Source organism: Cyprinodon variegatus, unplaced genomic scaffold, assembly GCF_000732505.1.
Source record: "Cyprinodon variegatus isolate N-32 unplaced genomic scaffold, C_variegatus-1.0 Scaffold812, whole genome shotgun sequence".
Taxonomy (NCBI): Eukaryota; Metazoa; Chordata; class Actinopteri; order Cyprinodontiformes; family Cyprinodontidae; genus Cyprinodon; species Cyprinodon variegatus.
Genome location: NW_015151265.1, coordinates 59,023 through 84,365, shown reverse-complemented (window position 1 = coordinate 84,365; position 25,343 = coordinate 59,023). Strand labels below are relative to the sequence as shown.

General features: G+C 36.1%; 1 protein-coding gene across 2 annotated transcripts in view; it reads left to right on the top strand.

Moving 5' to 3' along the window:
• lrp4 (LDL receptor related protein 4) overlaps positions 1 to 25,343 on the top strand; it is a 118,373-nt gene that overhangs the window by 47,762 nt on the left and 45,268 nt on the right. For both annotated transcript variants that reach the window (XM_015396677.1, XM_015396676.1), the window contains exon 2: positions 4,482 to 4,628. In XM_015396677.1, coding sequence (XP_015252163.1) covers positions 4,482 to 4,628 — 147 coding nt within the window. The remainder of the gene's footprint in view (positions 1 to 4,481; positions 4,629 to 25,343) is intronic.

Here is a 25,343-nt window from a genome sequence, read left to right as displayed (position 1 = left end):
ACTGTCTTCATGAAGGCACTTTCACTTTTTTTCATCTTGTTCTTATACTTAGATATGACAGGCCACCTTTTACGTTGCAAGTGACTGCCTCAGATATCTAAAAAAAACAATGCAGAGACCAGCAATTTCTGAAGATAAGTCTAATTGAAATGCTTTTGCGTCATCTTTTAATGGCAATTTATGCAACACCAAAAAAACGTAATCCCTGTGTGATTTAAATGACCAATTTTGCTAAGGCTGTTTAAAAAATAACTGATAGAAACTGTTGGTTAAAGTTGTTGCTGCCAGTCTTTGGACAGGCTACAGTAATGGGTTTGGGTGGCAAGTCGTTCCCAATATAGTGCCTTATTGGTTTGTAAAGCCTTTTCTTTCAAAATTTAATGGTAATTTAACTGGATTTTGCATTTATGTAGACTACCTGTGATATTTAAAATTGTTTTAAGAAACATTTAAGTATAAATTAAAGTTGGCAATAGAAGATCTAACCAAAGGTTTTTGCTGCATTCTTTCAAAGCTGAACAAGAAAAAAAAAATTATTTCACAAAAGTACGTTTGTACTACCCCTATGGGGCTTTGTCAGTATGATCCATGGTTTATTCTCAAACTACCTTTATTGTTGAAAGAAATCCAAACATATCATTGAACTATAAAGACAGTTTTTTTGTCAATTCTTCACGTGAATAGGCTTTGAAATATTGAGACATTTGTGCTGTATTCATTCCACAAAGTGGCTTACTGTGTCTACATAAAAAGCCTTGCTTGTGATCTGGTATCTTTGTGATGCATCAGAAGCTTGTCACGCTGGCGCTCTCCAAAGGCACTGTGCTGCGCCAGGCCTGGCTGTTGCATAGTTTCTGTGTCTGCAGCCTTACGTAACAATCTAGTGTGTGCTGATCTTCCTCTACTATCAGAAAAAAAGATAAAGGTCTGTCTGTTTGAGCATAGTTTCTGACTTTCCTAAACTGTTTGTTTGTGCTTGAATTGCAAGTTTTGATTATTTTTTTTTAACCACTATTACTCTCTATCATAAATGATATCTTGTTGGGATTTCTTTTTTTGTTTCCTTGGTTTTTTTTTAAATTTGTAATTAATGCTAAATAAAATTCAAGAGCCGACTTTTCCCCTTTAAAAAACAAAACAAAAACCCAAACTATGAGTTTTCTGGGCATCTGAAGATCCTGCAGTTTGAGCATCATCGTGGAGTTGAGATTGCCTTGATATTGTCAGCTTTAACAGAAGAAATGTTAATTTTGAATGTATGCACATACATTTTAATCCCTTAGTTTTACACTTTGATCTTTTTACTGAGAAGTTAGGGTTAGGGGAATAGTATCATTTATAGTAAGTATCATTTATAGTAAGGATTTCTGTCTGTAATATTTGATCTGTTTTCTACTGAAATGAGAAGCTCTCCAATCTAATTGATAATTGTGCAATAAAAAATTAAGTATATTTGATTTGATTTGAACATTTTAAATAATGTTTATATTGGTGCTTTGAACCCTAAAGTTTGAGAAAATATCCTAACACCATTACACTTCTGTTACAGGCCCAAACCCATAATACAGGACAGGATTTTTAACTTGTTGCTTACATCAACTTCTGCCATCCCATCTGAATTCTCAATCTGAACTCAACCCAGATATCACATTTCTTCAATCTAGCATTGTACAATTAGTTTTTCATTATTTAATTTGTATTTAATTATAATATTAAATAATAATGATATTTAATTTGTTGTAGCAATCTTGAACTTTTAAAATAGTTGTGTGACAATCCCTGGAGAGGTTTCATAAATACAGTATGACTGTTTGGAATTGTCAAACATGTCATATTAAAAATCCCTTAAATTCCCCTTTATTAACTATTTTGTTGCTATGATTTAAATCAAACTACTTGTCTACGATTAAACTTGTCTACCACGATTAAAGAGAGTATGCTGTCGCACAGAAGGGAACAGAGAGTTGCAGCTAGCACCTAGATCTATGCATCTGGAAGTAAAACTTTTTTTCATGCAAATGTTTCAGCAAAGTCCTGCAGCACTGGACTCTGGAGAAGCAGGCTTTTAAGGTCATGAAAAAACTGAAACCATGGGGTAAATACATCAACATGGTTGTGCTTAGTGAAAAAGAAAATCGCAATAAGTTACCAAAAAAAAATTCTTCATCCTTCGTTTTTTTCTTATTAAAATATTTAGAGTTTTTCCTTCTGGCAGGTACCCTGTTATATCCCCACAATGATACCACCTGTCTCTGCAGATTGATGCACATGGTTTCATTTACACTGCTTTAGAATAATTTATATAGGTTTGTGGCATAGTGTGGTTGGTGGCTTCCTGCTAGTCTCTTAAGTTTCTTTGGCTCTGGTCAAAGCTAGTGACCCCCGCTTTTTAAAGCATGTTTGACAAATGCAAGCCCTCTGATGTGGCTTCATGTTGACAAGACTTCTGCTGCAGCTCACAGACTAATTTAGGGCTATGTAAACCCACACACATCTGCACGAAACGTACATTAGCTCAAGGTTACAAATTGAGCAGAGTTTATGACACTAGGGTTCCAGCTAAAAAGGTTGGGTTGACGAGTGCCTAGAATCTGTTGCAGACTGTAGTAGATGGTCAGATTGTCCTCTGTTGTCTCTCGGGTGAATGCTACACCCCGAGGGTCGGAGACTGGAGGAATTCCAGACTGTGTTGGAGAAAATTAGAAAGACAAGTTTAAAGACAGGAAGATGTGGATGACGCCATCCCTGTTTCACTTCCATTAGTGAAGAACTCGGAAAGCAATGGGACGGGGGGGGGGGTTTAGAGAAGATGAGAAAAGAAGGGAGGCAACTAAGGGGGGGAAATGTGAAGAAAGGATTGTGGAAAGAGGAGAGAGGGAAATGAATAGAAAGAGGCCATTAATTTAGTGCTGTGGGAGGGATCTGAAGGTTACTGAGCTCTCCCTGCCAGGCCCTCCTGGGTTGACTGATGCCTTTGTGAAGAGGCCAGGAACCACACACAGACACATGCACACACGCTCCAAGAAACTTTGGGTTGTGGCAGGCTAGTTTCAGCTAAACTGACACACAAATACACACACAGATGGTCATTAATGGACTTCAAAGTGAGAGCAAAATAGGGGAAACCTGATTTGTTCCATCTCATCGTCTTGCATCTCTGGGATGTCTGTGATCATGTGATACCTTTTTTGTTGCCATGGTTAGGTCTTGGAGAACGGTAAATGTATTGTGTGTTTGACTTATTCTAAGTTAAAGGGTAGATGTTTTCTCTTTATGTTGTATCCGCAAAACATATATGTATGGGTTTGAATGGTGACAAAGCCATTCTAAAGCACATATCAAGGCTCATTTTGAGCCTGAATCCATTTTTATTTTTGATTCTGTTCATGGTGGAGAATCCTGCTTAGGTTTGGTTGGGCCAAATATACTCTAAATGTGCAGGGTCATCTTTAAGCACACCATTTCACTTTTCTTACACTAATTCACTGCTCTTCTTCCAGCAGTCCACACTTTCTTTCACTTTTTCTTATCGTCTTCTCCTTCTTTCCAACCACCCGGCTTGCCACAGGTTTACCTGCTTTGTCTAAAAGTAGCAAACAGCAGGAACCCGACCTGACAGCAGCTCATTGGCTAATTTGCATCACGTGTAGCCTGGTGCCTGACGCTCTGGAGGGCTTTACCATGTTAACAGGAGAAGGCGAGTGAAATTAGACACTGCCATCGGACAACATGCAGTAATTTTAGGTTGAGTCCGGATCTGGACTGCGGTCCGCTAATCCGTGACCTCTGATCTAGAAGATGCACCCGTAGGAGTCTGGAGCATCCACATGTACAAATCATTCATGGGGTGTCTATTAAATGTAAAATGTTTTCTACCCTGTAGACCAAAGGCTGCCACCCAAAACACTTCTAACAACATGGTGTTGTTGTTCAAGGGATAGTTGTTAGGCTTTCCATTTACCAGATGAAGAGAATTCAACTTGCAAAAAGTTTTTCAAGCTTTTTTTCCCTTGCCAATTTAAAAGCATTTACTCATAAAAGTATTTGCTACAGAAGTCTCTAATTGCCGATGTTATGAGACAGGAAGTCGTCTTGTTCTCCCCTTCTATAATCATCTGCCTTCGTACAATGAATGAGGTGTAGTTTTATGCTATTCTGCCACATCTATATGGCTGTATATCATGTTAATGTTTATTATTCTGCTCTGTCCTAATTATATAGATAAATTCTAACAAGTTAATCAGAGCTGATAGTTTACCGCCATAGAAGACAATAATTCACTTTAAGCAGTAAAAATCTGTTTCCCGTGTTCATTTTAGAAGTATTAGTTTCATCTTATAACTGCTAGAATCCTTTGGTATCTGAACAATGTTGTCTAGTTTATTGCAAAGAAAGAGATGCCAAACCTTTAATGAATGATGACTAAATCATTGGATTTAAATTACCAGTTTCTTACCTCCTTTTCCTTTGCTTGTGTGCAGGAGTTCAGGGCAGCGCTGACTGTTCCTGCGGGAGGAACCACTTTACATGTGCCGTCAGCGCATTTGGAGAGTGTACCTGCATCCCGGCCCAATGGCAGTGTGACGGAGACAATGATTGCGGGGACCACAGCGATGAGGATGGATGCAGTGAGTTTTTGTTTGAACATATCTTTAAAATTGGTTTAAAGAAAAATGTAACTAAAACTTAAAACATTTGCAGTGATAGTTCTGTTTTTGACAAGTATTGAATAGTAAAATATGTGTAATCTACAAAGCATCAAAAGTGTAGTATAGGCACAGTCCATCTTAAATAGACTACTTTTGTTTTTTTTTATTTGGTTTCTGTTTGGACAAAAAAATGTTTTAGGCCCAGTTGAATTAAAGAGCTGCAATGAGGGCTGCACAGTTAGAAAATCTTGTGATGTTCATATTAGTGGTTAATGCTGTAATGATTATGACATCATTGGTGATTTTTTTCCCCTCCTTTCTTTATCCTGACTTTAAGCATTGTGAGCAATGTAATTTGTGTTAGGTGAGAGAATCTGCTGCAATGACTCTCTGTCCAACTGGCTAAATATTATAGTTGCATGAAAAGTGCTAGCTCATAATACTTGGAATGCATCAGCCAGAAATTATTGCATTCCATAATGTCCACTGTACATTATCAGGCATCCTTTGCTGGAGCTTCCTAACATAAAATTTAGTGCTACACTGAATCCTCTCACCTTGTAATAGTCCTTCTTTACCACCTTAAGAGAGAGAACTGAATACTAAAAGCAATTTATCTGTCTAAATAAATACATGGATGGATTTAAATAATTATGATAATAATTAAACAACATTGATCTCACAATGGAGAAATCGCTTCTGCATCTCAACCCATCCCCTTGGAGAGTAGTGGGCTGCCACTGTGCGGCGCCTGGGGAGCAATCGGGTGTTAGGAATCTTGCTCAGGGACCCAGCGTTCAGGCTGTTTAAGATTGAACCGGGTACTTGCAACCTTTTCAGAGCACAAGTGCACTGCTCTAACCACTAGGCAATCGCCTCCCCTAAAGCTGTTATTGATATCAAAATACCTTTATTGGATTTCATTTGAAAACAAATTTAAATAAAATGTAAACTATTTTATATTGGCATTATTTACTAGGCCAGTAAACATGGTGTTAAACAACCTCCTGAGAGTCTTATCTTGGCAACAGTCCCTGGTATTTATTATATAATACAGTGTAGATGCCTAAATTAAAAAAAAAATTGTTACAGGAATGAATGTGTACTTTTTTTTTTTTTTTCTAAATGGTGTTGGTTGGAAAACATTTTTGCATAAATGTGATAATTGACCTCATATGGATATTGTCTTTCCCAGTAAAACACTGAATGTGAGGAAGGTGCTGCTTCTTAGGAAAAGCATGTATGCCCAAAGCTCAAACATAACAAAAAAAAAAAAGAAAAAAAGATGCTTGAGGAACTTCTGGCACCAGATGAATTTTGGCTAAAGGAAGACTTGGCAGCAGAAGCAGACAGGAGTATTTTCTTGCAGAGCATGTCAGTTTGTCAAGTGGCGGAGGTCTTTGTTGCTCGTCTTTTTTCCTCTGCTGTGTATCGATGGGAAACGTCAATGTGGCCTTTTTTTATTCTTGTCGCTGTTCGCTTTTTGAGCAGACAAGCAGATGCTTCCTTTTCGTTGGGTACTTCCTCAACCTCTTTTGGAGATTTGTGTATCAGTATTCTTTTTCCGTCACTCTTTTTCTGTCACATTAAGCTTGTTAGGAGGGAAAAGAGGGAATGCTAAGTGTTATTGATCTCCGGCCAGTTGAAGGTTTAGTGAGTCAGATTGCCACACATTGATTAGCAGTATGTTACTTATTTAAAGAGACACATGGAAGCAGCTGACAGATATTGGAGCATCCACCCAGACCTTCCTAATCCATTAGTACTGTATGATCGATTCTCTCCTTTATCACTCTGTAGCTGGACGATTGCTCGCTTGAACACACTCAAGTCAATCTTGTAACAGCAGACTGTTTTAAATTAATGCTCAGAGCTGTATGCCCATCAGAATTTATTACATTTACTGTCACAGCTGTAAGGCTGAAAAATGTTTTGATAAGTTGGAGAAATTAGGAGACTCAGACACAGGTTGGCCTATATATATCTATATATATCTATATATATCTATATATATCTATATATATATATATAGATATATATATATATATATATCTATATATATATATATATATATATATAGATATATATATATCTATATATGAGATATATAGATATATATATCTATCTCAGTATTGGCCGATTCATGCATGCTGCTGCGGAATAATTAGTGCATTCAGCAGCCATGTCTTCAGATCATGTGAGGCGCTTGCGTTGCTGCTCTCTTCATCTGCCATCCGTTGTTGATGTTTTGTTTGACTTATCAATTAAAGTTTATTTTTCTTAATATCGAAAGTAGTTTCACGTTTCTTGTCATTCTGTGATATGTCATAAATATTGAGGGGAAAAAAGCAATATCAGCTCCATGAGTTGACCCTCAAAAATCAACAGCGCATATCGGCGATCGGTTAGACCGTCAGAATAGTCAGTATTGCATCAAACTTTATGTATCTGTATCTGTTAAACACTAGAAATTAGTGATCATTCTTTTGATTTTAATGTTGGAGATTTTTTTTTTTTATCATGAACAAAAAACTTTAAGCAGATGCAGCCTGGATCTATTAATGGTCCCAATTTTAACACTTGATTTTATTACGAAAACTAGCAATCTTCAGTTAATGAATTTAAATTTGTGTTTCTCTAATTGCGCCTTGAATATTTTAGGGTTTCTGGGCTTTAGATCTAACATTTGATAAAGATAGAATTAAAAGCTAGTAATGTTGTAAAACTCGAAATGGATTTCAAAACTTGCAAATAAAAGATATTAATTTTTTTAATTCTTACTTTCTATGTAAACCTTTACCTTATCATGCCTCACATATTCTGATACAGTCAAAGTAAGGTAATACTTTGTTTGTATTTGTTGTCCCACTAAAGAATCATAAACAAAAGATAGCATTTAATAAAGGTTTTCAACCAATCATTATATAAATAATGTCCTGGTAGACAGTCAGTGTGACTTGGGACTTGATAAAACACAGTAATCCGACACCAGCAGATGTCACGGCTCCACCCGTCATCATTGTGGAAACTTTTCACTTGACCCCTTGCAGCTTGGATTATGTGTCTTTCCTCACTTCCTTCAAACTCTCCGATCTTGGCATCGGAAAGGAAGAAATAAGATACAGACACTAAAGAAAATATTTGATCTTTAATTCCCACGAACCAAAGAGATGAAAGCTCAAACATAAACCCGGTGGAGCAAGAATATTTTAAACTTTATAATATTTCAGTGCTGCATGAATAAGGTTGATAATTATAAAAACCTTTAATACTAAATATTAGAGCATTATTTAAACTATGATGAACATTTTAGTAATATAAAATGATATTAACAATACAGTTACGTAGATCATATGAATAAACATTTTGTTTCCGTAAAATGTGTAGCGCTCATCTTTGGATTCAAAAATGTCCCTGCATTTCACTACATTCTAGCAGTTTAACTCTAATTAGTCTATATTTGAAGAGAAATAATCTTTTATTATTTAGTTATTAAAGATTAGAAAATGTTAAAATTCTACAAAGGAAAAAGTTTAGTGTTTAGAGACAACATTGCGAAGCAGAGAAGAACGGGTGTGTTCAAGGAAAAGCGCTTTAAAAGCACTGATTTAAATAACTGAGTCCAATTGGAAAAGTAAAGAGTTCACTATAATGGTTTTTCAGAAATGTTATTTAACAGCATTAAAGAACTGAATTTTCAGAGGGGCAGCTTCAGTTTGAGGAGGACGGAGAAAGTAGTTTTCCTCAAGTCTGATTGCCAAAGTTGTGTGACCGTGAGAATTTCCAATCACAATGAACACACACACACACACACACACACAAAAACAGAGGACTGTGTCTTTTGGGCTGAATTGAGGCTGTCTGTAGTGTGTGGCATCCAGACTTTTTTTGAGCTTTAATGTGTTTATCATTTATACCAATTTACCAATTTCCAGACAAAGCACAACTGTCTTGAAACACTGCAGAGGAATGTGTGTGTGAAACGGTGGAGGAGGGGGAGCAGAGGCCGACAGTCTCTATAAAACGATCTGATTACAATGTGGAAATCATTTAGAAATAGTGCAGTTTAAAGATGTGGTGTGTGTGTTTTTGTTTGTGTTCTAGCAGATAAAATTTCATAGCTGTAAAGGGATTAATGAGGGGTTAGAAATGAGGTGATGGAAGGCTATAATGAGCATTTAAAGATGTTCCTCGTGTCGGGTTGTGCATGAGTGCTTTTGTGTTTAAGTATAGTGATCTGGAAGAGTGATCATTAGCATACTCCATCTCACTCTGTTAGAGCTGCTACAGGGTCAGGAGGAAATGGACTTTACAGCCATGTGTTCTTCTCTTAAAGCTACTTTAACATTAACCACATTTGTACTGGACCACACTAGCTGCAGATGTCTTTTCTTGGCAGTCGTACATTGACCAAGTTAAAGGGTCAATACTATTGTAAAGAGTATATGGAATAAAATGAATTCAGCTTTTCTACATGACTTTACACCTTTTCTCTGTCCATTTCCTGTTTGCATACTGGGAAAAAAAAGAATATAAGACAACCAATAACATTCCAAACTATCTTTAAATCTTCCCTTTGAGTGTTTATTTTTTTTCTTATTGATTAAAATAATCTTTAAGCTGATTCTTTTAACATGTCTATGGAAACAGCACACTTTTAAGGAAGTCATTACAGAAGATATGAGCTTCCCGTAACCAGTAGGTTGCTTGTTGGATCCTCTTCTGCGTCGTCTTTTCCATAGATGTCACACTTCACCAGCCGGCCCTGCTGTTGGTGTTAAGAAGACAGGGGGACAGCCCTGCTTCTGTCAGTCTATCCCGTGACAGCTATGGCTACAATCTGCACAATCAACGTGTGAATGACTGGGTGTTAAGTAAAGCACTTTGGGGTATTGGGACAAAATAAAGGCTTATATATATATACCAGGCCTGTTACCCTTAACGTTTCATCAGTATCAGGATTTTTATCTTATGTTATTCTGCTCTTGTAGAGAAATTGTTTTTTTTTTTCCTATGATAGTTTCTTTTGAACAATCCGTCTGTCCATCCATCCATTTTCCATCACCTTTATCCCTGCTGGGGTCGCCGGGGTGTTGGTGCCTATCAGCTGTCTATGGTCGAGAGGCAGGATACACCCTGGAAAGGTCACCAGTCTACCTTAGACTTACACAACTTTTATTCTAATTTTTAATGAAATTTCGTTTTGTACAGCTTTCATAGCATTTCCATTCCTTAAAGTGCGGCATTTATCAAATGTAAACAGTGTCGGAGAAAAAAAAAACATGGTGCAAAAAAAAAAAGAAACGCAGTGAAAAAACGCATCGCAGGGCAACATGGAGACAAACAGGACAAACAGCCATTCATGTACACACTAACACCTAAGGAGTATTAGAGAAGCCAATTAGATTAACAGTCATGTTTTTGGACTATGGGTGGAAGCCGGAGTACCAGGAGAAAACCCATGCATGCACAGGGAGAAAATGCAGACTCCATGCAGAAAGACCCCAGGGCAGGAATCGAACCTGGAACTTTCTTGCTGCAAGGCAGCAGTGCTACCCACTGCCACCACTTCTCAGTACGTGTTCTTATGTTCTATCATTATTATTTACAGAGAAACACCTGATTTGACCTGCTTCTTGACTCTGCTGTGGATCTTTGCTGAGGAAGCAAGTCGTTGCCATAGTTTCTGCAGAAGAGCCTTCTCTGTTCCCACTCAGAGCTAAACGGGCTTTAGACACATGCCAATATTATGCAAAAAATAAAAATAAACAGAAAAACCTAAGCATAATGAATGTAGGTTAACCATTTGCAAATCAAAGGACTGTTTGACCCAGTTCAAAACTGCTTTAAAAAGTATTTGGTAAATATGTTATGACACTTCAGTGTCTCTTCATTGCATAGGTAAACCATCATGTGACTTCTTATTTCAGCTCACTTGTTTTTTTGTGGCCGATTCCACTTAGCAAACAGAATTCTTCAGCAGCTGCATTAACTTAACACTTTGCTTTAAACACCTTCTTTACTAATGATGATTGCATGGCGGCCTGAGGCACTCTGGTCAGATCTCGTCAGTGCAGCTGAGCGTGTCGCATTCACAGTCCTTGTAAATGCAAACTCTTGTTAATTTTCTTTTTTTTCCCCAATTAAGCCATGAAAATAAAAAGCACCTGTGAAGGTTACAGCTTTATAAACATCATGTTGCCTTGTTTTAGGTTTTTTTTCTGGTTGATTGAGGAAGTCTGCTGTCTCACTGACTGACATAAGAAGCCAAACAAAAATACTTTTTTTTATTCTAGTGTTACCTATGCACACACAGAAACAAAAAAATAAATAAAATAAATCATCATGAGGGTTTTAAATGTAATCCTCACGCTTAATAGAGCTGATCCTTATTAATTATCTGGTCTTCTAAAACATTTAAAGTAACCCTTTAAAGCCTGAACCATTAAATAGTTGACACAAATTCCTAATTTTTCAAAATTAGAATCAGGTTTGAACTTTCTGACAAGTGAAATAAAAAAAATAAAAAAACATACTTTTTTTTACCGGTAAGTTATTTTTTAAGTTTCAGTTAAATTAGATCATTTATTTGGATAAATTTTTATACAGGCATTTATGCATAATATTTTATAGGTTTTCTGTTCACTGCATGGGTTTCAAGAACAAAAACTTCACGCTTATGTTGCAGAGGTCTCAAAAACTCATGTATCAAATATGATACACCCGGCTATAAAGAGTTAAAAAAATATATCTATTGAGCAAATTTAGTCTTAAATCTTGACTTGTCTTTGCTTAGATCTTATTTAGAAATCTGACAAAAGTACACAAAAATGTACTCTAAATGATCTTTAAGTTTCTCACTGGAGCTAATACTTTTAAGTATGTGTTACGCCAGAACCCTATAGTAATAGCTAGGACAGGGGTCACCAACCATTTCAAGGCTGAGGGCTACTTCATGGCTATTGAATCATAGGAAGGGCTACCAATACTGACCTATGAACAAGGGGGGTCAACGTTCACCTAAAATTCATCCAAATTAAACACATTTTTATTGTTAACTTTTAATTTCTAATTTTCCTTTAAACATTATAATTTTAAAATCTCTATAAATGCTAAAATGCCCTTTATGATTACTATGAGGAAATGCTCTATAAATTATGAAAAAGAAGAAACACAGAATAAAATAAAATTTCAAACTTAGCCCACTGCTGAGTTGCTGTTTTCAGAAGGCGTTGAGGGCACCACATGTGGTCCTTGAGGGCCCCTTGGTGCCCGCGGGCACCGCGTTGGCGACCCCTGAGCTAGGATGACATAGCAATGTGTAGAGCTTCTAGAATTTTCATTGATTGTTTGATGTGAAAATTGTTATCTGAATTTGGAAACAGTCTAATATCCTACATCTCATTCAGACCAATAGTTTTTTTTATTTTCCCTGCGATGCGTGAGTTTGGGTCTGCAAACGGTAGACAGTCTGAGACACTTTCAGACTTCAGGTATTTACTTTCTGATTTAAAAACCCAAAGAAAATAAATCATGTTGACAAATGTAATAAAATGTGACAATTCGGAGTTAATCAAAGTATTTCGATTTCTTTTCACTGGTGCATTCTCTTTAAACTGGGCTACTGATCTACAGTCCAGGAAACCAATTGGTCTTGATGGAATTTAATAAAGATGTACACGTTTCATCAAACTGATGAGGCCTTTCCATTTATGTCATATCTCTTTTTTCTACAGATATAACTGTCTGAGCTCTGGATGCTAAACAGGGTTACCTTTTTATATTTGATGTCAGGCCAAACAGATGAGCTGAGAGAGAGACTGCCCTGGAGCTTTTCTCAATTAGAGGAGGACATGTTTATGTTCTTGGCAGCATATTCCACATCTATAAGTCTCATAAGGGGAATGAAGCCAGCAATACTGCATGTGCACGTCTGGTTATCTTATGAAACCACAGTTAGGGCTCTAGAGCTCTAGAATGAGAATGACGGCTAAATGTTTTACCACCATCTTTAATTTGTGCTTGTTTAACTTGTCACAGCTGTGGGTTAAGAGGACTCATGGAAACATGGATTTGGATTAGAACTGTTGAATTATTCCTCCTTTAATTTTACTGTCCCGTGTTCAGCTGACATACTGTACTGAGGATATTTAAAGCACTAGTTATTTATTTAGTTTTCGACTGTCAGGTGAAAGAGTTCTTGCATCACTTTTTGCTTTAGCCTCCCTTCCTGGCTGACTGGTAAACCCATAAACATGGCTTCTCCACTGGAGAGGGAAGGCGTTTGCTGCAGGCCATTCGGGAACGGATTGGTCTTCAAAAACCCTCTATTGGGGTTTTCCATCAAAGCTGTTATGACTCTATGTAAGGCGGGTGCTAGAGCCAATTCTGTACTGGTGGAGTAAAAAACACGACGGCAACATTTCTTTGACACTACTTGATATTCAAATTGAAATAGTGGTTAAAAAATGTTTTGGAAATGGTCTTCATGGATTCAGCACAAAACACTGCAGATGCAGCTTGTTGTGGCACAATTACCTAATTTAACTTTATGCTGACGCGAGAAAGTACACTGATGTTTCTTCTGTGCTGATCTGGCTTTTTAACAAAGTGTAAGCTCTGTATTTCCTCATAGAAGTTATGTCAAACCTCCTGACATTTCCCTGGAGGTAGACAGTGGCTGAGATATTACTCCATTAACTTCATGTTTTCTCATTATGGTTCTCTTTGGCCTGTTTTTCTGTGTGTAACAAGCCTTTTGAAGGAACTGATCCTGTCACTAACAATATGGACTGTATTTTTTTTTTCATTCCATCCATTTTACTTATTGCTCAGTTTCTTTGTTTAGCTATATTTCTCTTTAAGACAAGGCCACTAAAACCACAGCTATCATTAGCTCTGTAGATTCAAGGATCCTATAAAAGAATGCTTACCCTGATGGCTATTGGTTTAATATTGCTACTGTGCAGGGGTATTTATACACTTAAGCTTATGATAAATCGTAATTTCTAATATTTATAACAGGGTTTCTGCGGGTCATTAAAAATAATAAAAAATCATTAAATTATATATTTTTTTAATTAAGGCCTTAATTGGCATGAAAATTCATTAAATGTGATTATAGTAGCATTTAAAATGCTTTATTAAAAAAAAACATTTATACAAACAATTTTGTAAGATATAACAGATATAAATGTTTCCGTGTGTTTGCGCAGAGCTGCTTCCAGTTTATCGTAAACCACAACGGAAAAGTAGCTAGAGGTGGAGAAAAAGCTGGGGAATGGGGAAATGGAAATTTCCACAAAAGTGGCTGGAAAACGAGGAATCTGGGACATGGCTCCAGCCTGTCAATGATAAAGATGATGATGGTGTACTGTGTGTGTGTGTGTGTGTGTGTGTGTGTGTGTGTGTGTGTGTATATATATATACAGCAAAATTATTTCTAAGAGCATTAAAAAAGCATTAAATTACAGTTTCTCATTCCTGTATTAGATCAAACAGGCATTAAGTTCAGCTGTCTTCCACTTTTATCTGTTTGCTTTGAGCTTTTTAAATGAGTTGATGATCAAAAGTGTCAGTCCTTTTTTAAATCTAAACTCCATAAACCTTGAAACTACATCCGACTCTGATTTATATTATTACCTCTTTTCTTATCTTACCTGGCACTTTGTTATTCTGAACTCCCCTTCTTTTCTTCTTTAGTTTAAGTTGATGCACTTAATCAAGCCAGACAGTTGTCAAAAATATGACTATAGCAACAGTTATGGATAAGGCACATGGTTTCTCAGGTTTCACCTTCTCTTTCTTTCCATCCTATTCATCGGGTCATCCTTTTATTCAGTTCACACAGTGCTTTTCACTTTCACTGATATAAGTGTTTGAAGACTTGCTGCAACCATTTTTACGCCAGGCAAATATAATTTGATTCTTAACGACCTCCCCTGCTTTCAACTCAGCAGGATTTTAACTGGGTGCCAGTTTGGAAATAAGATGAAATGGAAAAGGAAATTCTCTGTCTTGTGCTATTTTTTAAAGGACGACGTGAGGTTTGGTTTTCTCTCGGTTCACAGACTTCTGTGAGCTTTGGTAATTGAGTGTGTATTGAAGTTGTGTAAACACCTCATGGGTATCTTGCAATTTTTTTTTTTATTTACTATGGAATACTCTGCTTTAGATTAATATTTTGTCCCTGTGGGAAACCAGGACTCTAGGTGGTGGCATCATAGGAATGATAGAAAGGTCTCTAAATAATTGACTTACTTTACTTTGGATGTTGCAGCTTGAAATTAAGGCTTACAAATTGTTCCCTCTTAGCTGTTAGATGTTAGTTAAAATTGAAACTCTTCTTGCTTGAACTTTTGCACTTTTTGCTTTTTGTTTGATTAAAATGCAACAGAACAAGGACATGTGAAGTACTTGGCAGGAGTGGGGTTTTTTGTTGTTGTTTTTTCTTAGCATTGCAGGCTGGCCCTTAGACCTAGCTCTGCCTTTAATTAGGGAGGGGGAAAAAAAGGTAATAAAAGCATTTAGAATTTTAGAAATAGCCAGACATTTTTTTATATATATTTTAGTATTTTTAAAGGATGTGTCAATAATTTTCTGTTTTTGCTCCTGTTTACTGTTTTTGGCTTAGTCGCAGGATGAAAAAAAATCCAGCCTAATACTTAAATATTAAAGGTTGGCTTTTTTATATTTAATGTTTTATATTTTACATTTAATCATATGTTTCATTATTTTGACCAAAACCTGGATAAATGTGGCAAGCTAACAAATTGTGGGATAAAGTTTTTATTTTGTCATTTATGCAATTACACAATATTTATTTAACCTGCTAATTATTAAAAAGTTTTTTAAAGTTGATTATTACAGCTTTCAAAATGTTTGTTTTGTTCATGAGGTACAAAAAAAAAAGAAATATATATATATATATAACACTTTAGTATGAACCTTCTTGTGATTATTATAGCATCATGACTCTATCACATGAGCCTAATTATAAATACAAGTTTAAGGATTGTATTGTTATAGTGGATCAACTGTTTATTGAATCTTGCTGCAATCCTACTTCTCCTTAAAAATGATGCAGTTTGTTGATGTGTTCAAAACATTTACCAGTCAAGTTTTGAATAAAAAGGGTATTTCCATCGCTTTCTACTCTAAAGTGACCAAATCCAAACCATAGAAACAACCAAATGAATTAAAGCATATAGATTTGTGTCTTCTGAATTGGATTTAAGCAATATTTATGTTTGTATGGCTTTCAAGCTTAACCTTTTGACCATAATCAGATTTAAAGGTAGTACAGTAAGAAAACGGGAAGGAATTGCAAACTGTGTTCATTTCAGAAATTAAAATGGATTTTCACACGTTCTTACTTCAGTGTGAACCACTAGGACAGAAGTACCCCTCTGTCCTTTAATCTGCCATGCTGCACAGTGGCAGCCAATCAAAATGCAGCTGAGACCACAGGAGCTCAGTTGATCTAAAAGCAGGAACAGAGAAGATTAGGACCTCATTCGCTCATTCTCCACGTGTTGCTTCATCTTTTCCCCTCTCTGCCCTTGCATCTCTTTTCTTTGACCTCAGACCACAGGAAACCTGCACAACCGACTCACTTATCTTCTTCCAAAAGGACTTTTTCATTTATTTCATACTGTGTCCTACAATTTCTTTCCTCTTTTTGTGTGTCCTTTCTTGTGCCTCTTTCTTCTTTTTGTTACAAAATTGAAAGTAGTTGTTTGGACACATTAGCATAATCCTCCCCCTCTTTTTTCCCATCTAAAGGTTGCTCAGTGCTTTCCTCCACCTCCTTCCTAAATATTTACCTCCTTCTCACTAAATCAGCCAGGCACACTTGTTCACACAAAAGAGAACATAGGACCTTGATGGAGGACTGAAAAAGTTACAGAGACGAGGAGAGCCAGGAGTCCTTTGGCAGGATCATTGTTTTTTTTTTTGTTTTTTTTTCATACTTTAAAACTTACAGATTAAATGGAAATGGTGGAACATTCCCATATTATAATTAGGATCTAAGCAATCATTTATTTTAGCAGTTGATTACATTGAAAAACATAATTGCTTCATTTAAAGTCTACATTTACTAAATTAATATAACAGACATAATAAACAAACGTTTGAGCAATAAAAAAAAAAACATTTGAAAGAGGGCATATAATGTACAATAAATATTTTTTTTACTTATTTTTACTCCATTACTGATCTGTGGATCTTTACTACAGCCATGGGTGATGATGTAATATGGATGACAACATAGGATGGCTTCGCAGTGCCTGGTTAATGGGCTTCAAATCAAAACGAAACACCGCAAATGCCCTTTTTCTTTTTTGCTTTTAAAAGTTAGCCGTTCAAATTTCTGGTGAATGGAAACATGGCTAATGACACGCTTCCAGTCCTTGTTAATGCTGCTCAACAATCTGACTGTATTCAAAGACAGAGGAAAGTTTCTAATTTTGCCAGTCGGAGGAATTGCAAGTTTGAATACTTGACAGAAAAAAATCCAAATCCAATTTTTTTTTTGCAAAGAATTGGGCTTTTAAATGCTTTCGTCTTAAACTTTTGATCAGCTGATGAAAAGCCTATCACAGTTTAATGGTTGTTTATAATAAAGTTCTTAATTTTTATGCATCTCTCCTTTTTTCCAATTTGCATATGGAAGCTTTACTTAGAACCTTCTTAAGATCAAAAAGTACAAAATATGTATTTTAAACTTTACGTGAAATCTTTAGAAGTGTGGAAAAGTTGAATTTTCTCCATTTCCTGTTTTATTTTTAGAATAATATCCAGTAACATTCTTCACTGCTGCAGACGGGAAAAGTCTGTAAACGGTGATGAATGAATACCACTGAAGCATATTCTGTTAAAGGTGCCCTTTTTCATTTTTCATCTTTATACTCTTTTCACTCTGGGTCAGACGCTGGATGATTAAATCTACCTTTGTAAGCTTCTTTAAAGTAAAGAGTAAAGAGTTTATGCATCTCTAGCTAATAAGATTTTTGCTGTCAAACTAGCAAAGCAGTGTGCAGTGAAATGGTGTGGTGTGAAATACCTCATTTCCTTTCAAAGAGGCCAGACTAAACATATCAATAGAGACAAGAATTAAACCAGTAAGTGTTCATTTTTGTTTCCAGATACACCCCTCAAAAAAATGGGATTGTGTTTGGTAGAAAAATGTGTCAGTTTGTCCTTGCTCTGCCAACACTGACAAATACGTTGTGCCCTACGCTTTTATTGAAATCACATAAATGTGAGTTAAAAGTACTACTTTGCAAGTAGGGGGTAACAATTAAAATGCATCTTATCATTTAAATTCCATCAAAAACTAGGTGTGTCCCGTGCCGATAATAGTACTGGATATGGGATCGTTATAAGCCTAAAAACTAATATCTGGTGATATCGGCCTGAATCTAAAATCTCAGATTTTTTCATGCTGGAAGGAACTTTTCTTTTGTTTAAAGTTTCTGTAACCCAGAACATGGGTTACATGTCACATAGGTCAGTTTTTCTAATACCTTTTGTTGTTGACTGCTTTTCTCTGTTTTAGTAAATTCACTTGATCAAGGATTTTCTTACTTTCTATTTTACCAAATAAGTAATAAGATAAGTATGATTTGTGCTAATATTGTATTGGGTCAACATCGGTATTGCTCATCTCTCAAAGCTGCAATACTGTATCGTATCGGAAATGAAAAAGTTGTATCGTTGAACCCTATAGAAAGATTAGAAAAGGAAACTCTACCTTTCGAAGAAGTTTCGTTTTGCTGAAGAAAGAGTTTATTTTTAACACAGTTGCTATTCCTACCATGACAAACTTTCCCACAACAGTATAGAGCTGTAAGTCTGCAGTGTTTCTCCCCCAACAGGTTTGTTAATTTTATGTTTAAACATCAGTGGAGCTCTTTCTGTATTACTAAAGTTGTTCACTGTCATGCAACAGATTAATATGTTGTCTTTGCTGAACTGTGATAAAGGCCAGCTTATTCATCTGATGTCTCACAACATGACAGACAACCACAGCTGTGTTTACTCTAGTTGAATTGGTTTTAGTTTGCCAGAGTTCATCTTTGTTTGCCTGTTTATTATTTGCTTGAGCTCTTCTTAACTTATCCTTTTGTCTGGAATCAAAGCTGAACTTGAACACAGATCCAGTCATTTTGGCTGTGTTTACCAAGGGCTATGCTCACATAAACGTAAATAGATACTGTACATACAGCTGCTTTTTTTTCTTATATTACTAATGTTGATGCAAAGTAAGAGAAAAAAAAATCATACAGTATATCTTATTTGGAGCTCAAACTTGGTTAATGAATTTGATTATGTTTAGCAATAGTTTAATACCATCCTTAGCCAGGTTTGCATTTACACAAGAACATTTTTTTCAGAAGAAATTACTTTATTTCAGCTTTGACAGATGATCCTAATAGTCTTCTAATGCCATATGGCTTTTTAACAAGTATGTGTGGGTGGGTTGTAGATAAAAGTACTTAAGTGCTACTCATTGAAGTCTATCAGCAGAGATTTGTCATGGCAACAAGTAAAATCCTTCAGCCTTAATCTGCCAGCATGGACAGAAAAATTATAGGGAAAATGATTCAATGATTATGTTCACTTGAAGGATCTAAAAATGTGTAACAAACTGATGTCTTTGAACTTTGGAGTTGGTTGCAGCTTCTTTTTGTTGTGCTTTTAGGTCCTCCATAGTTCACTCATTTATGAGTTACTTTGGCCATCAACAAAACACATTGTATTTTTGTGTGTCTTCATGAATTAGGATTCTTCTTGACTCTTCTTCATCACAGACATCCTACAATAATATTTCCCATTTTCTATTCATAGATTGCAACACAAGTTTTGGGCATGTAACAAAAAAGAAAAGTCCAAAGTCACAACACAAATCAGTTACAACGGAAATGGCCAAAACTTACAAAAATATATATTTTTAATTCAAGTCAATTCAATACAATTTCAATATTTATATCAGCTTAATAAAAGCATTTGAGAGACTGCTAAGAGTGCTTAAAACAGAATCCTGCCCTTCCTTTAACAGGGACGTTTTTACTTCTCTAATATAAACATTTTAGAAATATTTGCTTTAAAAAACAAAATGCATAAAAGTGCATAAACCCCTGAAAGTCATGTTTAATGAAATATTATGAATGGGTTTAAATCGTATCACTCTTATATTTCATTCCAAAAAAAAAAAAAATATATTTAAAAACAATCCACTGGACTTAGTTTTTAATTTTCTCCTTTTGAAATGACTATGACCTGGATGACTGAGAACCTTCACCAGCACTCTTATATACCCATCCGCTACCAGCCTTATCAAGAAGACCCAGAGGCTCCCGTGACACTGACACTGCCTCTCCCTCCTCCATTCAGGATTCCACCTAAAAGCTACACTAACGTAGGATCTCCAGACCTCCTGTGTTACATTATCGCACAGCCTACTGTGTATATAGTACATAGTTATATATACTATATATTGTTTATACAATATATACGTTTATATTGTATATAATTCTAGATCTTGTATTCTGTATATAAATAATTTGTATGACCCCATCGACACCAAGTCAAATTCCTTGTAAGTGCAAACCTACTTGGCAATAAATTTGATTCTGGTTCTGATTCTTGAAAAAAATGATATAATGATAAATGTTTATCCTAAATTATTGTTCACCCCAAACTGCAGGAAAGAAAAGTAAGTCCAACCATTCTACAGTGGTTAGTTCATTACTCTTTGTTAAATGTAATTAGTTATTGAAAAAAAAATTTAAAAAGTTAGCCTTCATTTTGTAGCACTGGCTCTCCTTTCCAGCCTTGCAGTTATCATTGGTGAAATATATATCTGTAAGAGGGATGCATCATTCTCCAAAAGAATACTGTTTAGTTCAGCTACCTTTTTATCCTGAATTAAGCGTTGCACAATGTGTAAAAATGTATACCAGCTGTAATTTTCTTGAAAATACTTAGGAGAGCATCTTGTTTTCTTGTATTATCCTTGCACAATGTCCAAACCCCTCCTCTCCAATGAGCTTTAAATTAAGGCATTGGCTGAAAGACACTCAAAGTTTATTCAAATGGTCATACGATTCATGAATTTGCAGTTGATATGATTCTTGAAATAGGTTCCAACGATGTATGTATACTTTTTTCTACTTTCTTTTCTGTCTTTATTGATTTAGGCTTTAATTTGCATCAACAGGCTAGAAACACCCCGAAAAACAGCTAATTCCTTTTTAGACATCTTTTCTGCTTTAAAACTTTCAATCCTGAAGTAGCATGCAGGAATGGTGGGTTGACATATTTTCCTGAACCTCGTACTGTTCGCATTCCTTTGAAAGCCTTATGTTGTCACACGGGCTGTAACTTCCTTCAGCAGCTGTTCATAACAAATTCAGCCATCAATCTTCTCATTTTATGTCACTGTATCTCCCTCTCTCTCTGAAGTTAGAACATGCTTTCATGGGTGTAACATCCTTCCCAGATCTGAGGTTACTTAGATCTGTGAAATGATCCAAGAAATAGTTTTTGAGGTTAGCCAAGCTCTTTGTGAACTATGCCAGCGGTTAATGCATGTGAAAACATCTTAATATAAATGATCATGACTGTAAGTTCCAGTTTAAACCAGCAGTTTCACTGCATTGAGTCATGGTAGCATCTAAAGATGACTTAGTAGTCACTTAGATATACTCAATATTGGTCTATCTTCACATGTGCTTTGGTGGAACACATTAAGGAGATGGATTGATTAGGGTGCTTGGAATCCAGAGGTTTTGAGTTCAAGCCCCACCCCCATGGACTGCCACTCTGGCTCCCTGAGCAAGACCCTTAACCCCTTACTGCTCCCTGGGCGCCACACAGTGGCAGCCCACTGCTCCCCAAGGGGAGGGGTTAAATGCAGTGGTAAATTTCTCCAATGTGAGGTCAATAAAGGTCAATTATTATTATATGCTTTTAAAGAGAAATATAAAATATTTTTTCTTTCTCCTTTATGGACTACAGTGTTTTTGGGACTGTTTTAGTCTTTCGGACAAGAATGCTTATTCGTTTTAGTCCCCTTGTACTAATTTCTTTTTGCGAAAGTTTTAGGTGGCTTTAATGAAAGTTTCCCTCCTCTAAATGCCAAGAAATGACTTTAAAACAGATAAATGCAGTTGTCATATCGCAAAAAGCAATGCGTACCCATATGCGAAAAAGGTTATGCATGTCATCACATGTTTAAACATCAATTATTGCAACATATGTTTTATCACTGGTCTAGGAGCCTTTATCCAACACTATCTTCTGTATTCACATGCTGGAAGGATTTCCTTGTCCACCTGCTAACTCTGTCACTGGTATAGTTTCATTTACAAAGCAATCTTAGGTTTTCTTTCCTCTTCTCTCCTCTCCCTTTGGTAGAAAATAATCATTTCTTATTATCTGTGTTCGGATTAGTTCATTTTACCCAAGGTTTGCACTGATCATGACAAAAACATAAATCCTTCCAGTTTACAGCTTTCTGACTGGAATCAACTGCAGGAGATTTGGAAGCTGAAGGAGTGTGTCTGTGTTAATGTTGAGGCCCTGTTGAGTCAGTTTATAAAACGTTTCAGTTTTTTATGAATTACCTTACAATAACTTATTTAAAATGATATGAAATGTACTGTATTTTCATGTCTGCATTTTTACTTTGAATTGTCTTTGGACAGCTTCCATTCTTGGCCAGGTCTCTCTCTATTGAAAAGTAGATTATTAATCTTAAAGAGATCCACCTGGATAAATAAACGTTACCTGCATAAATACTAAAGCCAAGCAGCAGCTCATTCAGACACAGGGAGCACCAACAGTCTGAGATACAGTCCTTCTGTGTGACACAATCACTCAAACATGGTTCACTATGTGAATGCATTACATTGTCTGCTCACTCATAAAATCACTGCATACACATAACAATAACAAACAAAACTAAGGAGTAACCTTTAAGCAACATAGCAACTTGGCCTGAAGTTGACAGGATTTCTTGTTGCTTAGCTCTGCAAGAATATCAGCGCAGAGCCTTAAAGTGCTGCTTAAGAGTTTTATTTTCCCCTTCATTTAATCTTAACAGTAAATTATTTTTTCTTTAGTATTTTGGAAGCATCAGGTCCATAAATCCTTTCATCTTGTCAGGTTTTACTCATCATCATAAACAAAGGTTCGTGAATTGAATAGTTTGATCACAGACATTTAGGGACAACACCCACTCTGATAGACTAAAGGATATCTATTAATGGGTTTGTAGGCATTCCAACAGTTGTACGTAAGTACTTTGGCAACATTCAAAATAAACAATAGTGTAGTTATAAATAAGACAGTGAAAAGGGTCTGCCACTGTGGTGATAAAGTGAGCTTTAGGACCCAAAGTCAAAAATCTCCTGCTGGACAGAATACCAGAAAAAAACTCTGGAAACACAACCAGAGTTTCCTCTGGTGGAACCAAGTATTTGCTGGCTACTGACAAGAGCATCATCTCTGTTTAGATGAGATTAGAGAGAGAGAAAAAATGTGGGAGTGGAGGAAAAGAGACTGATTTAGAATAGAGATTGATACGATTATATAGAAGTCTTAGATGAAACACAAGAGACACTTTAAAAGGTGAAATGTAAATTTCTACAGGCGTACTCCATAATTATTTCCACATTTATAGTGTTTTTTGTTTCTTAAATGAAAATAAACTAGATGTTCAATAAACTGGCAGTTGGATCTTATAAAAGTGCTTTTAACAGCATTTTTATTTTATACTGTTATGGTGTTAAGTTCTGTTTCTAATATTTTGTTATTATCCTGTGAACACTTATCAATTATTCATATGTTCAATGATCTATTTTCATTCCCTGATGTTGCATCTATTTTTTTTTATCTTTCTCAACATCTCTGATCTGTCCATCTTTCCGCTCTCCAAGCCTGTGCTTTAAACAACGGCTAGGCAGATATATTGCTCCCATTAGAGCCAACTTGATTCAGCTGCTCTGTAGTAAAGGCGAGGCCATTAACTCTGCTGTTCAAGGGCACTTAAAGATGAGCACATTCATCTTCCTAAAGACGGACGTGCAAAAGCATATGTGCATCGGACCTGTGCTTACTGGTTCAGGCTATAATCTAGATAATTGGAAAAGTACAGGAATCTGAATTGGTTGATTTTATTTTTTTTTTTATGTTAACTGATAAAGATGCTCAAGTAAAATGTGCTTGTACCAAAATTATGTTTATAATGAATGATTATAGTAATAGAATCTCAACTTTAAATTGTCAAAAGGGACACCTAAGTCATGAAAGGCAAAGACATAATTTAGTCATATATATATATATATTTTTTTTTACACACTCTCTAGTCAAGGGTTCTGGAAACTGTGGCTCAAGAGCATCAAGGGCCTCTTTGGACCCTGACTTTGACTCTTGATAACGCTGGCTAAAGACTTTAAAGACCCAACCAATTGTTTTAACCTCTCAAAACAATTAGTTGGGTTTTGAGAGTTTTGTGTTTTGATAATAGTTCAAAATGCATGTAAATTCCACCAATAAAATATTTACCAATATAGACATATTAGTCATCGTTGGAAAGCTTAGATTCTCCACAATTCAATCGCCAAGATCATTTTATGGACATAGCGAGCACCAAAGCACAGTTGACACAGATATAGCAGAATGTCAAAATGTAAACAAACAAAGCAGCCACAACTACACAACTTTAAAGGCATCCAGAAGCCGTTTTCTAAATCCAATCTTTAATTGTTTATGCTCCATTCGTCCATAAGGGTCCACAAATTAAAAGTAATCCAGCATATTCGTAATAAAAATATTTCATGATGAGAAAATGGCCCATTACGTCCGGTTGTTGACATCAGAAAGGTTAGCTGGTCATAGCTGATGCTCAGCATCTTGTTAATATTTACTTCCTACTTCCGCTTCTGATCTAACAAGCTGAGACAACTCTGTTTTCATTTGAAAAACATGGCGCAGCTCTGGTGAGAGGGTTTCATATTGATAAGAGCGAAACAATAAAGTACATTTACTGTGCCCTGGCTTCCTTATATTTTGCTCTCCATTGTTTATTTTCTTGATTTCTGCCACATGGGTGACATCATAAATGCTAACCATGTGGGATGGTTTCACCAGACACACAGCGGTGGGGGGACAGATGCCACTCAGCTTTCCAGCAGAAGGGTTAGACACAGCTTTTTTTTGCCTATTGGAAGAAAGGCAAATAGAGGTTGTTAGCAAGTTAACCCTTGTTTGAAAAACACGTGTTTACCCAGAATTTTCAATGGTCAAGAGGCTAAAAACTAACTAGTAGCTCCATTAACCACTCATTACAACCAAGGCATTGGCATACTTTCTTAAACTGCTCTCCACATGGCACTTTGATGCAGGCTGACGACAGAAGACCTCAATGGAATTGAAGACCACTCTGGTCTTTAATGAGGAGAAACCTGAAAAACATATTTGCACTGGCTACTATCCTTAACTTTATTTCTTTATAATTATTTGTTGGTAAGAGCCTTACGTCAGGGTTCTTTTTGCACTATTCGTATGAACAAACCAGGGAAATCTAGCTTTTTTGGATCCTGTTTGGTGCCGACTTTGTATCAGATAAGAGAGACTTGTGATGATGGGACTTACAGGTGTCTGTGTCCATTTCTGTGGGAAATT